General features: G+C 47.3%; 1 protein-coding gene across 7 annotated transcripts; it reads left to right on the top strand.

Moving 5' to 3' along the window:
- The first annotated feature begins 18 nt into the window (after positions 1-18).
- ARMC6 (armadillo repeat containing 6) lies at positions 19-13,048 on the top strand. Of its 7 annotated transcripts, none has more exons than XM_043502792.1 (9): positions 359-699; positions 1,304-1,428; positions 3,322-3,482; positions 4,187-4,269; positions 6,541-7,111; positions 7,856-8,001; positions 8,749-8,880; positions 9,771-9,908; positions 11,402-13,048. In XM_043502792.1, the coding sequence occupies exons 3-9, from the start codon at positions 3,362-3,364 to the stop codon at positions 11,612-11,614; spliced, it is 1,404 nt and encodes a 467-aa protein (XP_043358727.1). In that variant the 5' UTR covers positions 359-699; positions 1,304-1,428; positions 3,322-3,361; the 3' UTR covers positions 11,615-13,048. The 7 variants fall into 7 exon arrangements, with proteins under 7 accessions (XP_038239539.1, XP_038239543.1, XP_043358728.1 ...); XM_038383612.2 differs by having other exon boundaries at positions 407-699; positions 1,300-1,428; XM_043502794.1 differs by having other exon boundaries at positions 540-699; positions 1,300-1,413; positions 3,319-3,482.
- Positions 13,049-13,720: the final 672 nt, after the last annotated feature.

Raw genomic sequence — 13,720 nt, 5'->3', positions numbered from 1 at the left:
CGCCCTTCCCTACGCATGCGCAATCACTCCCCCTCCCCGATACGAATTTCGGAGGTTGCGGGTAATTTTATTTTTGATTTAAAATTTTAAAATTTGAAACCCCAGGAAACGCCCCCAACACGGGTAGCCGAGGTGACGGGACTGACTAAGAGCTCGCGCAGCCTCTCACCCCCGGGGCGGGGCGGACGGCGGCTCGCCAAAGCCCGGCAGCAGCGATTTCTCCACCCGCTCCGATCCGCTCGTCCAAGTTCCGACTTTTCTCCACAGGGCGCCTGGTTGGGCAGAACGGTCGCGCACTGCGCATGCGCTGGAGAGCACGGAAGAGAATAGGCACGCGCCCGACGGCTCTACGCGTGCGCAATACCGATCCGTTTTAACGGTGGAAGAACGCGCGTGAGTGTGTGGCGCACGCGCACGCGCACTGATCTCCCTTTCGGCCGTCTGCACAGTCCGCAGCCTCCGTGCTCTTTTTGTGCAGTGTGGGATGGGGGGAGGTTTCTTCACGCTGAAGTGGTGCGCATGCGTACTCTGAGGTCGGTGGTGCCGAGCCGGGCCGGGGACAGTGTGGGGCGGTTGTCTGCGCTGCCGGGGGGCGTATGGTGGCCGAGCTGGGTCAGTCCGGTAGCCGCGGTCTCAGAGCGTCTCTCGTTCTTTGTTGACCTGGGTGGAACCAGCTACGGCAAGCAGCGAGGCCCAGAGGTGAGGGGGAAAGGGACTGAGATGGGCTTCAGCAGGGGACCCAGGCCAGTGGTCCCCCCTCCATGGGGGATCCCCCCTCCTCCCCGGGGTAGCTCCCCCAGGGGGTGTCACCCCCCCACAAGCCCCAGCCCAGCGTCCTTTGCCTGGCGCACAGCCCTGGCGGGCCCCTCTGTCCCCCCGTGCGCCCCTAGGCTGGCTCCTGTTCTTTCTAATCTCTCCCCATGGGCCTGGCTCTTCTCCTGCTTCCATTCAAGCTGCCCCCCCGCCCCCGGGGGGCATCCTCTCCTGTGCAAGGCTGTGAGCTGCCCGTCATTACCGACCAGCCGAGTTGCATTTTAGCCAACACCCCCTTCCCATCCATCCCAAGCTACAGGGCCAGATAGATGGTGGCGACCCAGGTAGGGAAGCTGGAGCCTAGCACAGAGGCTTATATTTAAACTAAGGATAAAAGGGGAGTGTACCTGCTCTTAGTGGCTACAATACCAGTCCCGGGACACACCCTGGGGAATGACAAGTACTGGTTTATCGCAGTTCTCCACGACCATCCTTTGCATCCTGGTGGATGCACCTGCCTTTTTGATGATATAAATATCTGCCCAGGCAGGTACTCTGAATGCTGTGTCATATCATCATGCGGTCCACGCTTTCTCCCATGACTGTCTCACCAGCGCACCCTGGCAAAATCGCTATTGCCCTAACTCAGCAGTTTCTGTTCAGAGCTGTGAGCAGGTAGGGCTGCAGTGACGTCAGTGCCATAGGAACCTTCGCATCTGTAGTCAGGAACAAAGACCCCTTGTTCCAAGTCTTGTGGCTTTTAATTTCTCTCTCTCTCTTTTTTTTTAATTGAATTTTAAATAATAAATTATAAAAGCACAGCTTCTCTTTGGAGATTACTCTTTTATCTATTGAGTGCCACGGTGTAATGGAAACTATACAAAACATAGAGGAAAACCTGGTCCCTGCTCTAGAGAGCATACAATCGACAAGACAGACATGTTTCACTGCAAATGTTTAAAATATATAATGTTGTAACTGCTGGGATCTGGTGCCATGGTGAAATGGCTAAAATACAGGACTGAGAACCAGGGCCCCTCAAGTTCCGATGAAGTGAGCTGTAGCTCACGAAAGCTTATGCTCTAATAAATTTGTTAGTCTCTAAGGTGCCACAAGTACTCCTTTTCTTTCTGACTCTGTGTCTGAATCAAATTAAAAATATTTTATGGAATGTTAAACTACACAAACGTTGCCACAATACTTACTTTAAAAGAAAAAAAAGACACTCTTGGGCTCTGAATCAGAGGTATTGCATACAGAACCTTTCTGGCTTTGATCAAGTCAGTTATCTTCTTTGCTTCTGTTTTTTTTAATGCTTAATTTTTGTAAATTGACACTGTCCATTTTTAACTCATGAATTTGATCCATCAGTGTTACGTCCAAGTTCAGCGTAACTAAAAGAGATAAAGGAAAAGAGAGAGATCTTTTCTCTCTGTCTTGAACTTTTAATGGTGCTTTCTGCGCAGTCTTTTTAGGTATAGTCAGTTTCCCCAGTTGTTTCCATGAGGTTTTCACACAGCAACAGGAGGGAAAATATGTTTGAAAAAATGGGGATTATATGATTGTAAAACCGCACAGATTGCTGGGAGGCTTCAGGAGCTGAGTGAGAAATAGAGTGTAGGAAGTCCTGGCTCCCAGTCCTGAATTGTACTTTAAATATTTTTTTAATTAATTAGCTTTCAAGTTGATGGTGGCCTTTTTTTTTAAAAAAAAAAAAAAAACACAGAACAAATCATGAATTGTTGGGGTGATACCAGGATTGGCAGGCTGGTAAAGGAAGATTAGGGCTGGCTCCAGATTGAGAACCACTGGTGACTGAAATCCTTTGTGTTTCTCTGCAATAGATGCAGAATAGGCAGCAGCAAATTAAGCTTCTCCATGCTTCTCTCTGACAGTATGCCTTGCTCTTGAGCATGAAGAGTTCCCTCTAACAGAGAGATGGGAGTTCAGTCTCCATGGTCAATTAATAAACTTGGCCTCGGTTGAGACTGCCAACAAAGGGGCCTCAATTGGCTCCAAATATGATGGTTTGCTTTGTGGCCATTCCATTGGGACCTGGAATGAAAACCTCAAACTCCCTTCAACCATAGCCACTGAATTGGTGTCAGCTAGTAATACCTTCTGGTCATTACCAACTTGGGTCAGATTTGAATTGAAGACCTATACAATTGAAGACGGGCTCTACATCCTATTCATAGTCCCCTTAGCCATCTTCATCAGAGCACAGGAGGTTTAGGCTGGACATTAGGAAAAACTTCCTAACTGTCAAGTTAGTTAAACACAGGGACGTATTGCCTAGCGAGCTTGTGGAATCTCTGTTGCTGGATGTTTTTAAGAACAGGTAAGACAAACACCTGTCAGGAATGGTCTAGTTATTATTTAGTCCTGCCTTAAGTGCCGGGGACTGAACTAGATAACTTTTTGAGATCCCTTCCAGTCCTACACTTCTCTGATTCTGTGTTCTGTGCTTTCCTTTTGACAGAGAGTAGGGTAATATTTTTGTTTCTCGCTGTCAAAAACTTCATAATGTTTTGGAGCAAGTCTAATTCTGTGGTTTCCTGATGACAGGTCAAGAAGCCATTCAGTCCCTGTTTAATAACCAAATAAAATGGCATCCAAATGGATCACACAGGAAACATTTGATGATGTGGTGCAAGAAAACATCACGGAATTTGAAATGGATCCAGATGAGGCTGTGAAAGAAGCTGTCCAGCAATTTGAATCTCAGGGTATTGCAAATTCCTCTCACTCTGAAGCAATAGGATATGACAGATATGTAATTAAAATGCTTTCAATATATTAAAAATCAGAGGTCTGCTGAGCTTTTGGGTGTGTGTTAGAAATGCCAATTTAGTTCTCATATAAGCCAGTTATAGGTGTTAAAGAATCCCAAAATATGTGCTCAGTTCTTTCTGGAAACTGACTGCTAATAAAGGGAAGCACTTCTCTAAACTATTTTGTTCTTTTTCCTATGGCACTTCAGTCTGAAAGATCCCAAAGTTCTTCAGAGAATCTTCATGTAAGGGTCAGTTGCCTGTCTCTAAAATGCAACCTCTTCTGAGATGGGTTGCGATGTTGTTTACAATAACAAACCCCATTTTTAAGGAGTGGTCATGGTAGGAAAAACTGCTCGAGCTGAAACGGCAGGAGGGAATTTAGAGAGGCAGAATTAACTTTTTCCAAGCTGGAATTTATCCTGAGTTGCCCTTTGCTTTTAAAAAAAAAAAAAAAACAAAAACAAAAAACGGTATTTTCTGATCACAAATGGTCAAGACTTTGGTTTTGTATCCCTTCCAAAGGATGTACAAAACATCCTAATAATCCATGCCTGTTTAAGTTAACCCTCAGTAAAAAAGACATCAGCCTAATGTTCTTTATAGTTTTCACCAGAGTTCCTGGACCCCTGCCTCCTTACTTCTCTCTTGCCTTTTAGGTGTTGATCTGAGTACTATTGTAAAAGCTTCACGGAAACCCACCTCTGAAAATGGCCAAGAGCAAAAACATGAAATTTTGCAGGTAGGAAATGTTAATTGTAATTTTTCAACAAGCTGTGTGATCTAGTGGTTCGAGTAAGGGGTTGGGAATCGTGAGCTCTGGCTTCCACTTCTAACTCTGCCACTGACTCTCTATGAGCCCCGAGGAAGGGCTAACCTCACTGTGCTTTAATGCTTCCTCACTTGTAAAATGGGGCTATATATGTCAGGTTAGCTCTTGAAGCACTTCAGATGGAAGGCGCTATGTAAGTGCAAAATAATATTTCCTGGCCAGCAGGAGCAAGAAGTGCTTTGAGTAGCTTTCAGGCAGCTCCCTCTTGACCAGAAGGAAGGGTCAGCCTGACATGAAACCTCTATAGATGTTCTGAAAAGGGCATGAATAACATAAATGGGATCACTGGCCAGTCTGAGGATTGATAATATGATGTGGAGCCTTTCCCCTCTCCTCTTCGGTTCCAATCTAGCCCTAGGTCAGCAGTGAGTATAACTTTGCCAAGAGGTATAGTGAATAGTGGGGTCCCTCAAGGAGCTGTGTTGTTCAACATATTCATAAATGATCTGGAAAAGGGAGTGAACTGTGAAGTGGCAAAGTTTGCAGACTATTCAAGATAGTTAAATCCAAAGCAGATTGTGAGGGGTTACCGGGTTACCGTTATTACTGCAAAACTGGGCAACAAAATGGCAGATGAAATTCAGTGTTGATAAATGAAAAGTAATGCACTTTGGAAAAAATAATCCCAACTAAACATATACAATGATGGGTTCTAAATTAGCTGTGGCTTTCCAAGAAAGAGATCTTGGAGTCATCACGGATAGTCCTCTGAAAACTTCCACTCAGTGGACATCAGTAGTTTTAAAAACAAACAAACAAACAAACAAAAAAAAAACAGCTACAGTATGTTAGAAACCTTTAGGACAGGGTAAAAAATAAGACAAAGTATCATAATGCCCCGTATAAATCAATGGTGCACCCACACCTTGAATATTGTCTAGTTCTTGTCTCCCCATCTCAAAAATGATATAGTGGAACTGGAAAAGATTCAGAGAATTGCAACAAAGACGTTCAAGGGGAGGGAATGGTTTCCATGAGAGGAGAGACTAAAAAGATTAGGGTTGCTCATCTTAGAAAAGAAATGACTGGGGGGAGGATGGAGCTCTAAATTCATGAATGGTGTGAAAAATAAAGTGAGCAGAGAAGTGTTGTTTGCCCTCTCTCACAATACAAAAACCAGGGCTCGCCCAAAGAAATTAGTAGGCAGCAGGTTTAAAACAAAGAAGAGGAAATACTTTTTCACACAACGCACAAATTGTTGTGAATATAACTTCTTGCCATGGATGTTGTGGTGGCCAAAGTATAAATGGGGTTCAAAAAAGAAACTGGTTACGTTCATGGAGGATAGGTCCATTAATGGCTATTAGCCAAATAGCCAGGGATGCAACCCCGTGCTCGGGGAGACCCTACGCATCTGACTGCCAGAAGAGGATAACAGGTGGATCGCTCCACAACTGCCCTGTTCTAAACACTCCCCTGAAGCTCTGGTACTGGCCACTGTCAGAGACAGGATAGTGGGCAAGATGGACCATATTCGGACTCGGTATGGCAGCTCTTATGTTCTTATTTACTGGTGCCTGTTTATTGGCCTGAGAAATAAGTTAGTGGGAAGTTCGTCCACTTTACAAAAATCACTAGTAGAAGAGGCACTTTTCAGGCAGACACTGCAGAGAGGCCAAGAGCTGAAAGGGCCGTGGGGACTAAATTCCCCTTTCATCCCTAGAGGTGGTTCCTGCAGCTCAGGAGTGAGGCATGCTGCAGGGGAAGAGCAGTGCTAGGCTACCTCTGACCCCTTGTAGGGATGTAAATATCTGTTAAAAATGTTAATTGTTTAAATGACTAAAATTGTCTTAGTCTGTTAAACGATTAAAGGAAGAGGAGTTGGGCGGCTCGGGCCGGGGTGGGGTCAGCGGGCTGGGCTGGGGCTGGGGGTTAACGGTTAGGGTTGGTTAACTGGTAAGTCTAATGCTTACGGTTAACCATTTAGTATTTACATCCCTACCCCATTGTGTGCTGAAAGACTAATGGGGTTAACCATTTAGTATTTTACATCCCTACCCCATTGTGTGCTGAAAGACTAATGTCTATCTCTTGGGCTGTCTAGTGTTTCTCATCGTGCCAAATTTGCTTAAATTTAAGGGGAGAAATGATTATTAATATGCAGATGTGATGATCCAGTTCCCCCCCCCCGCATGAGATCAGTTGGTAGGGAGAACATTAACCCCCATTTTCCTTCCTTAGACATTAGACTCACTCAGGAAATCCATCGCTGACTCTGCACTTAGTGAGGTCGGTGAGCATCTAGTGCGCTTCAGTGAGCAATGCAGAGAACAGTTGGGTGCCCGCTACTTGGCTGGGCAGAAAGGTGCCTGTCCTGTGGTGCTGTCTGCCTGCAAGCTGGCCTCAGGAGACAGAAGTGCCATGCTCAAGGCCCTGCATGCTTTGTCTGCCCTCATGGATGGGCAGCCAGACCTGCTCGATTCTGTTGGCCAAGAGCTGTTGCTGCAAACGCTGAAGGAGAATGCAGATGACACTGAAATGACTCTAGCTGGGATCCGATGCATCCGACACGCCTGTCTGAAACATGAGCAGAACCGCCAGGAACTAGTGAAAGGTGGCATCCTGCCATTGCTGACGGGTGCCATTGTCCGGCATGGCGACTGTGCCGGGGTGATCCGGGAGGCCTCCTCAGCGCTCAGGGTCATGACATTTGATGATGACATCCGTGTGCCCTTTGGCCATGCCCATGATCACGCCAAGATGATTGTATCAGAAAACAACGGTTTAAAGATCCTCATAGAGGCTGCCAAAGGTAGTATTAACCCTTTGACTTCTGGTTCTTATCTCACTCCCTCTGTGCTCTCCTACCCCAAAATCATGCTGCTTAACCCCAAGTTTAATTTTTAGTTCTTTATGTGGTTGCTTAGTGGTCAGAGCAGAGGACTGGGAGTCAGGACTCTGCATTCTCTTTCCAGATCTACCGCCAGCTCGCTGTGTGTGATCTTAAGCAAATTACTTAATCTCTCTGGGCCTCAGTTTACCCCTTTATAAAATGGTGGTAACAACTTGCTCTCCTCCCGGGAGGGTTTTGAAGTTTGCTGCTGCTAAAATGCTTTCAGATCCTCTGAAAGGTACTGCAGAAGGGCAGAGTATGGTAATTGCTCCAAAGGCAGCTGAAGGGTCAGGATTTCAATTTTCAGAGCTAACAGTCACCTGGCTAGAGAGCAGTTAACAACTCAGGCAATTGTAGTGTAAATTTATTCCACACATGACATCCTGCCAGTGTGCCTCTCCCTGGGCCTGAAAAGGCCTGTGAGTCAAAAGAGAGGTTAAGCTCCATGGTTCATTCAATTCATAGTCTGCGTCTTTTGAGTCTCAGTCAGTGTCTGTTATGATGGCGAGTTTTGGAACAGGGACTCCTACCCCACTAAGAACTGGACTGAAACCTACCAGTTCATGTTTGATCCTTCTTCTAAAACCCATGTGAAACTGATTCTGCCAGCTCCTCCTCCCCAGCTCCTATTTATTTTCTTCCCTTGTTTTCCTCCTCCTGCAGCGTTCACAGACGACTCCAGCGTTCTCCGTGAGCTTTGTGCCACCTTGGCTCGCCTGTCCGTCCGGAACGAGTTCTGTCAAGAGATTGTGGACCTTGGAGGCTTGAATTTCATGGTGGCCCTGCTGGCTGACTGCATTGACCATCAGGTACTGACCCTCTTCAGTGAGTGGGATGCTTTCCTGGAAGAGAAGGTATTTATGGGTGGGGGTTGGGGTAACATGGCCTAGTACGTAACATGGTGCTTTTCATCTTCAGTGCACTTTCCAAACATGAACGCGCATTAGGCTTTGGTAACCTCTGCCCTTGGGCTCTTACCACACAAATGGCACTGCTGATGCCCACTTACCACCTTCTACATTCTGGCACGCAATCCAAGATTGCATGTGCTGAGTTGGAGGGAGAGCCAAGATCAGAACCCAGCACCCCTGCTCTAGCCTCTGTTCTATAAAGCCTTCCTGATCTCGGAATAGAGCCTTCCTAGTTCTCAGGAAAGCTGGAACATTGGCTATCCTCTACATAGTATCTCTGATTTTTCTAGGGAGTTAGGTGCCCAAATTCCACTGAATTTCTATGGATTTGGATATCTAATTGTCTTAGGGTTCTTTGAAAATCCCAGATACTCTGAACAGGGCAACTTGGCCATTCTGCCTGGGGCCAATGGAAAACGGCATCTGGGATGTGAGGGGCTGGGAGTCCTGAGGAAAATGTTGCTATTCAGGTAGAGTCTTTGACCCCTCATTGGTCCTGCCTGGGGTTCTGAGTTCGAGTCTCAGGGCTGGGAGTGAGGTGGAGGGTGCTGCCTTTCAGACTGAGTGGCTGTGATCCATTTTGCCTTGCTTACATGGGATCTGGTGGGTTTTGTTTCTCTTTGTTCTCTTCGTTGTTGAGTGCAGGAGCTGGTGAAGCAGGTGCTGAGCGCCATGTGGGCCATTGCAGGGAACGATGATGTGAAAGACGCCATAGTCAACACTGGAGGAACAGACCTCATTGTGCTGGCTATGAGCCATCATCTTGCCAGCCCTCAGGTATACACCAGTATGTGTGCTGGGGACTCCCTGTGCTTTGGAGTTCTGTGTCTGTCTGGGTTTGGAGGTCTGATTTTTGGCCCATTATTTCATTCTGATAACAGCATTAACGGTGCTCACCTGTGTTTCCACCCCAGGCAGTGTTACTCTCAACCCATGTAACTACTTCTGACTTGGAACAATGCCCTGCTGATGCTGGGAGCAGAACTGTGCTAGCTGCAGTCGTAGTGAGTAGAATTCTGCTCCCAGCATGGACAGTGTAGCAAGGCATGCATTAACCCCTTGAACGCTCCTGTCTTCTAGATAGGTTAAATGTGTACTTTGCAAGTGTTTGTATGACATCCAAACAGTTATCCATTTTCTACCGTACTAGTACATTTATTGTGCTGGACCAGATGGCCCAGGGGATTGGAAACTGGATCCTGAGCTTTACACATCTCAGTCAATAGTTCAGATCCAGCCATCCCTGAAAATCATTCTTCTCTGATGGTCTCTATGTCAAAGGAATACACCAGACTAGTTACCAGGCAGCAAATGTTACCATCAAACCGCCCCATGTTTTTCTCCGGTTGCCTCTTGTATTGGCAAAGTTGAGGTCTCTGTGGACAACAGAGGTAGCAGCCCGTAAGGTGTCAGAAGGGGGTGTTTGCCTGGCTGCTGGCCACACTGTACCTGTTCTGTGATGAACAGAGGCTGTCGTTCTCTAGGCCCATCAAACTGATGTCTCACACCAGCACCAGACTCGCTGTGTAATTGCCCTGGGAGTTGGTGTGCTGGTTCAGTGGGAGACTAGCCTCCTTTCTCCCTGGTGGAATGAACTGGGGGTAGGGAGGCTTCATGGGGATGCTGCCTTTTTTGTGGTTGCAGTTTTCTTCCTCTTGGTCCCGCAGATCTGTGAGCAGGGCTGTGCAGCCTTGAGCATGCTGGCCTTGCGCAAGCCAGAGAACTGTAAAGTCATTATGGAAGGCGGAGGGGCCTTGGTGGCTCTTCAGGCCATGAAGGTGCATCCAAGAGAAGTGGCTGTGCAGGTACCTGTGCAGGAGCTCTTTATTACTAATTCAGTACCATAGGGTTCCCGACCTCGCTGGGTTTCTTTGTCTTTCACCCAACATCTGTACGGAGTTTGCAGCTGTGTGGTGAAGATAATGAAGAAGTTGCGGGTGGAGCAGTGTTCTATAGTTCTTTCAGAGGCATCTGTCTGTCTGAGCTGCTTGATGCCAGATTCGGACTGGAAATTGTCCTTTTGATTGTGTTCAGTCCCAAAGACCTTGCTCTGCAGTTTGCATTCTTCAAGCTGTACCTGTCACTAACACCTCTTCCTGCCTGCATAAATATAGCCCTGAGCCCAGCCCCGTGGATGGTGGTTCTGTGCCCATTAGGAGGCCTCTTGCATTTCCCGCTTCATACCCGGCTTTACTGAATCTTTGTGACCTTTAAGGAAAAAATGGCTGGGTGGAGGGAGGATGGGGTTACATTCCTTCCAGTCTGCCAGTACTGCTCAAATTGGTCACAGGAAAGGCAAACTTCCTGTCCCCCAAGACTAAGTGAGACCCTTTCACAGGAAAAAATCAGCCCCCGTTTCGTTCCCTAAACCCTGTAGAATCCTGTACCTGCTCTGCAGCTTTACTAAATATTTTACATCATTTAAAAATGTTTTATTTAAAATCTTTGTGCACTAGAGCTTGTTAAACCCTCATAAAACCCTCACACCAATGGTCTATCCAGTCCAGTATCCTGTCTCTGACAGTGGCCAGTCCTAGATCCTCAGGGGGAGTGTACAGAACAGGACAATTTGAAGAGATCCACCTGCCTTCCCCTCCCCAGTTCTAGCAATCAGAGGTTTGGGGACACCTAGAGCAAACCTAGTTATATTTTTGTCCTTCACAACATCCCTTGACAATGAGTTCTCACGTTCCAAAAGTATTCCCAGCACTCAGTGAATTCAGGAACCAGAGTGGAAGGCTGATTGTTTTCCTCCTTGTCTGATGTCCTTGCCCATGTGGCAATCAATGAGCTAACGTCTCTGGTGGAAATGTGCTCCTGGGCCTAGCTCCCCATCTCATGCTCTGTGTTCCTTGTTTGAGGGTGGCTGATCTAGAGTTAGGAGGTCACTTGGGGATGTTTGGGTCCTGTGTGCTAATGGAAGGATTTGTTCAAACAGGATTTAACCGTGTGGTCAGCCCCCTGTGCCTATCTCTTGAGTCTGCCAAAGAGGCAGTGAAAGATCCTAGGGGTGGTGAAGGAGGCAGTCAGGGATGACCCTTGGGCAGCTGGCCAGTTTTCCTACCAAAGCAGGTTTTAATCTGTGACCTGAATGCAAAGTGGCTGCCACTTCTGTATCTGTGGCTGCTACCCAGCCAGGAGCCAACTCATGCAAAGCACGTTGGAATCCCTCAAATAGGAAGGGAGCACTAGACTAAGCCCAGCCTTGCTGTGCGTGATTCCCTTCTGGGTGGCCTTATGCTCCTCCCCATGCTGCCTCCATGAGGCATTAACTGTTCTCCTCTCCCTCTCTCCTCAGAAACAAGCCTGCATGCTGATCCGGAACCTGGTCTCCCGGAACCGGGACTTCTCTCAGGCTATCCTGGAGATGGGAGCTGAGAACTTGATTGTGGAGGCTCGTGCGGTGCACCAGGATTGTGACGACATAGCCAAAGCTGCCTTGAGAGACCTTGGCTGTAAAGTGGAGCTCCGAGAGCTGTGGACAGGCCAAAAGGGAAGCCTGGCTCCCTAAACCACTGTCCCCGAGAGCCCTGGAAGCTTGGAACATCTCACTATGCAGCATCTACAGGCAAACGTGGCATCAAATAATCTGCACTTAAAACTAGTCCCGAGCAGCTGAAGAGAATTACTGGCCTGTGGTGTGGGCTGTACTACAGAGGGGCATCTAAGCTGTTGCTGAGATGGCATTGTCTGTGTATATAGGTTACAGATATACAGAACTTGTGGTGATCTACTCTCGCTACAACTTGATGCCTGGGAAAGACCTACTTCGCACTTCTCCCCTCCCCCCCATTGCTGTGTGTTACTTATTTATAGTATGGGCTGTTCCCATATGTGTGTGTCGATATTGTGATCCAAAGTCAATCTCTTCCTGCAGCAGTTTGGCATCTACCATTTTAACCAGCCTTATCCTACCTCCTGATTCCTGCTCTGTGCCCCGGTAGCTAGCCGTCCCAAATACTATTTGGGGGAGATGACACCAACCTAGTGAATGTCCCATCCTATCCCAGTGCTGTTACTAGCATGCTGTGCATGGTCTCACTGTGTTGGCTATATCCATTTCCATCCGATACAGCATTTTAAATAAATGCAAGGTACTGGCTGGAAACATCATGGCCCAGTGTGTCACGTTTATAATTGCTGAGCTTCCAGAAATAAATGTAAGATGATAGGACTGTTCCAAATGTGTACAATCAAATGATAGATGTGAGAAAGCTTTGGCGGCGCGGAAAAAATAGCTTGGTGTGCCACAGTGTTGTGCCACCAGAGAGCCAGTCACATTTTGAGTCCTTTGCTGGGATCACCAGACATTCTCTCCCAGAGCCAAGACTCTTGTATTGTAGTTGCCTGCTCTGATCAACAGGCCATGGCCCTCTTTGGAGAGGGAAGACACTAGAATTTGGAGGAAAAAGAGGTGGAAGGATATGGCAATCTGAAATCTCTTGACTTCTCTCTTACACATATGCTAAATAGCCCCCTCACTCCCCAGCCAAGAGGAAGCATTTTTGTGAATCCTCAATCCTCTTACTGTCTCAGTGGTTTCTAGTTCCGCTCCAGCTGTTAGCTTCCACGCTCTGTTCTATTGCCATTTGCTTCATTGTTGAGTGACTAAATTCATGTTATAAAAAACATAAAGGGTGCTTGGCCCCAGACAGGCCAATTTGTAAAGGGGAGAGGGGGGAGAAGATGACTAATGCTTTTGGGCATTTTAAACTTATTATGCCAAGTGTGTAAGTAAATGCTGCTGTAGCTGTGTGATGTCTGCCTGTAAGGCAGCAAAAGACTTGACAGCTTTGAAAGCCCCAAAGGCGCTAATTCCATGTGCAGTGTGTGTTTGCAATAAGCTGCCTACATTCCTTTCTCAGTTGCTTTTCTGGCAAAAGCTGCATCCATCTGTCTGTCTCTCTCTCTGCAATCTCAGTTCAATCAACCCTGCCAGGCTGCATTTGATCATCTCTCCATAGGGCAGGCAGTGACTGGGCTTAACAAAGAGGCCAGAATTCAATGGTGACCTGGACATTCTGCATGTGAAAGTGGGTCTGGGAGCATTCTGGAGGGGGCATTTCTCTGATGCTGGCCTGCCCTTTTGATACAGCTTCAGCAATGAGTCTGGGATGGGCTGGAAGGGCCAGAGTTGCATCTGAGTACTGCACGGAATTAGGGAGGATGGGTTGGCCCTGAAGGATGCGGATGGATATGAATTCTCCTCCTGTCTTAGACAAGTGTTGGTATGATGACTCTCTTCTGCAGTGTAGCCATAATCTTTCTCCCCTTACTCCTTCCTGGGTCTGAGTCCCTGGGTCCTATCCAAGTGAGGAGGGCTAGGCAGCGTCTGTGCTGCCCTGTGTTAGCTTAGCTATAGGGGGTTCCAGACATGAGGCATTACACTTCCCTGGGGAATGAGTGCATCTAGCAGCGCATGAGGGCCCTGGATCCAGGGTGGCTTTTGAGAGAGAATACCCAGGCCCCTCCTAAAAAGAAGCAAAGCAGAGAGAACCCGAAGCTGTTACAGAAATAACATATTTTTAAAAATACCAGCCCTGGGTGTGTGGCAGTACGCGTTCGTCTTCCTGAAGTTCACAGAGGCCAGTTACTGGTTGGAAGGCGGATGTGAGGT

This window comes from Dermochelys coriacea, chromosome 25 (assembly GCF_009764565.3).
Source record: "Dermochelys coriacea isolate rDerCor1 chromosome 25, rDerCor1.pri.v4, whole genome shotgun sequence".
Taxonomy (NCBI): domain Eukaryota; kingdom Metazoa; phylum Chordata; order Testudines; family Dermochelyidae; genus Dermochelys; species Dermochelys coriacea.
Note: the sequence above shows the minus strand (reverse complement) of the source record. Positions and strands in the feature narration are given on the sequence as shown.

Excerpts from the sequence above, each read along its gene's own strand:
- ARMC6 (XM_038383611.2), top strand. The coding sequence starts at position 3,362 with ATGGCATCCAAATGGATCACACAGGAAACATTTGATGATGTGGTGCAA. Across the intron at positions 3,483-4,186 it reads CCAGCAATTTGAATCTCAGG|GTGTTGATCTGAGTACTATT; the intron begins GTATTGCAAATT and ends CTTGCCTTTTAG. Across the intron at positions 7,112-7,855 it reads CCTCATAGAGGCTGCCAAAG|CGTTCACAGACGACTCCAGC; the intron begins GTAGTATTAACC and ends CTCCTCCTGCAG.